Source organism: Nannospalax galili, unplaced genomic scaffold (assembly GCF_000622305.1).
Source record: "Nannospalax galili isolate Female #2095 unplaced genomic scaffold, S.galili_v1.0 scaffold1654, whole genome shotgun sequence".
Lineage (NCBI taxonomy): Eukaryota > Metazoa > Chordata > Mammalia > Rodentia > Spalacidae > Nannospalax > Nannospalax galili.
Genome location: NW_008334135.1, coordinates 27,813 through 29,211, shown reverse-complemented (window position 1 = coordinate 29,211; position 1,399 = coordinate 27,813). Strand labels below are relative to the sequence as shown.

General features: G+C 39.0%; 1 protein-coding gene across 1 annotated transcript; it reads right to left on the bottom strand.

Annotated features, from left to right (window-relative positions):
• Positions 1-340: 340 nt before the first annotated feature.
• Positions 341-1,279, bottom strand: LOC103730977 (olfactory receptor 491-like). The gene has a single exon (XM_008829289.1). It carries the CDS (start codon positions 1,277-1,279, stop codon positions 341-343), a length of 939 nt encoding a protein of 312 aa, XP_008827511.1.
• Between the last annotated feature and the right edge of the window lie 120 nt (positions 1,280-1,399).

Genomic DNA, 1,399 nt, shown 5'->3' with positions numbered 1-1,399 from the left:
ATCCACTATCCTTGATCAAATGTTGTCTTTATAAAGTAAAAGTAATGGTGTCACTAAAATAAGTTGTAGTGAAGAATTTGACCTAATATACATCAAGTAGAAGTTATTGTTTTTTACATAAAAAAATAAAGTTCCTGACTTCTGCAGGAGTTCCAGAGCAGAAATAATTATTAATATCAACATTTTATAGTTACAAATGCCCCCAATACAGAAGTATACAAATATGAGAGTTAGAACAGAGAAATACAATTAATATTAAGCAATCATTTAAGCAGATGGCATGTAAACTAAATATGGCATGGGTAAATTAAATCTTTGTAAGTGTCTTGAGTTCAAGGATTTATTTCCATGAAAGTATTTTGATGGTTGTCTTCCTGAGAGCCTCTTTTACATCTTTGTTCCTCAGACTGTAGATGAGAGGGTTCAACATAGGGATCATCACTGTATAGAACGCGGACACCACTTTGTTCTGACTAGTGGAATGGCTGGACTTGGGTGTCACATAAGTAAAAGTAATTGCTCCGTAGGAGAGAGTGACTGCAGTGAGGTGGGAGGTACAGGTGGAAATGGCCTTGTGACGGCCCTCAGTGGAGTGCATCTTCAGGATGGTGATGAGGATGTAGACATAGGATATGCCTATGACAAACACTGTGAACACAACCATGGAGCCAGAAGAAATAGAGGGGATAAATGCAATAATGGAGACATCTGAGCAGGAAAGTTTCAACAAAGGAGAAAAGTCACAGAAAAAGTGATCTACCTGATTTGGTCCACAGAAGGACATTTTTAACAAACTACCAGCAAATGTTGAAGCATTCACACAGCCACCTATATACGAAAGCCCAACTAAGATCATGCATGCTCTAGGAGACATATGTGTGGAGTACAATAAGGGCGAGCAGATGGCCACATAGCGATCATAGGCCATGACAGCCAGCAGAAAACACTCAGTCGTCCCAAACATTACTGCAATGCAGAACTGAGCTTCACAGCCAGCGACAGGGAGAGAAATTTTATGTACAAGAAATCCTGTAAGCATTATAGGTGTAATTGGTGAAGAATATCCAATATCAACAAAAGCCAGATGACTAAGGAACAGGTACATGGGGGTGTGGAACTGGGGACAGCTTCTTATTAAAATGATGATACTGATATTGCCTATTAAAGTGAAAGCATACATTTCTAGAAATAGCACAAAGAAAATGACACGGAGGGTAGGATCCTGTGTCAACCCTAAAATGATGAACTCTTTCACCATGGTTTGGTTTCCAGCCTCCATCGCTTACGTGATTTGTCCCTATTGAGGGAAATGAGAAGCTCCTTTCTTTATATTCCTCTTTCCACACCTTATTTGTTTTCAATATATTCTTCAGACTCATTCATAGTAATGTCCCCCTCT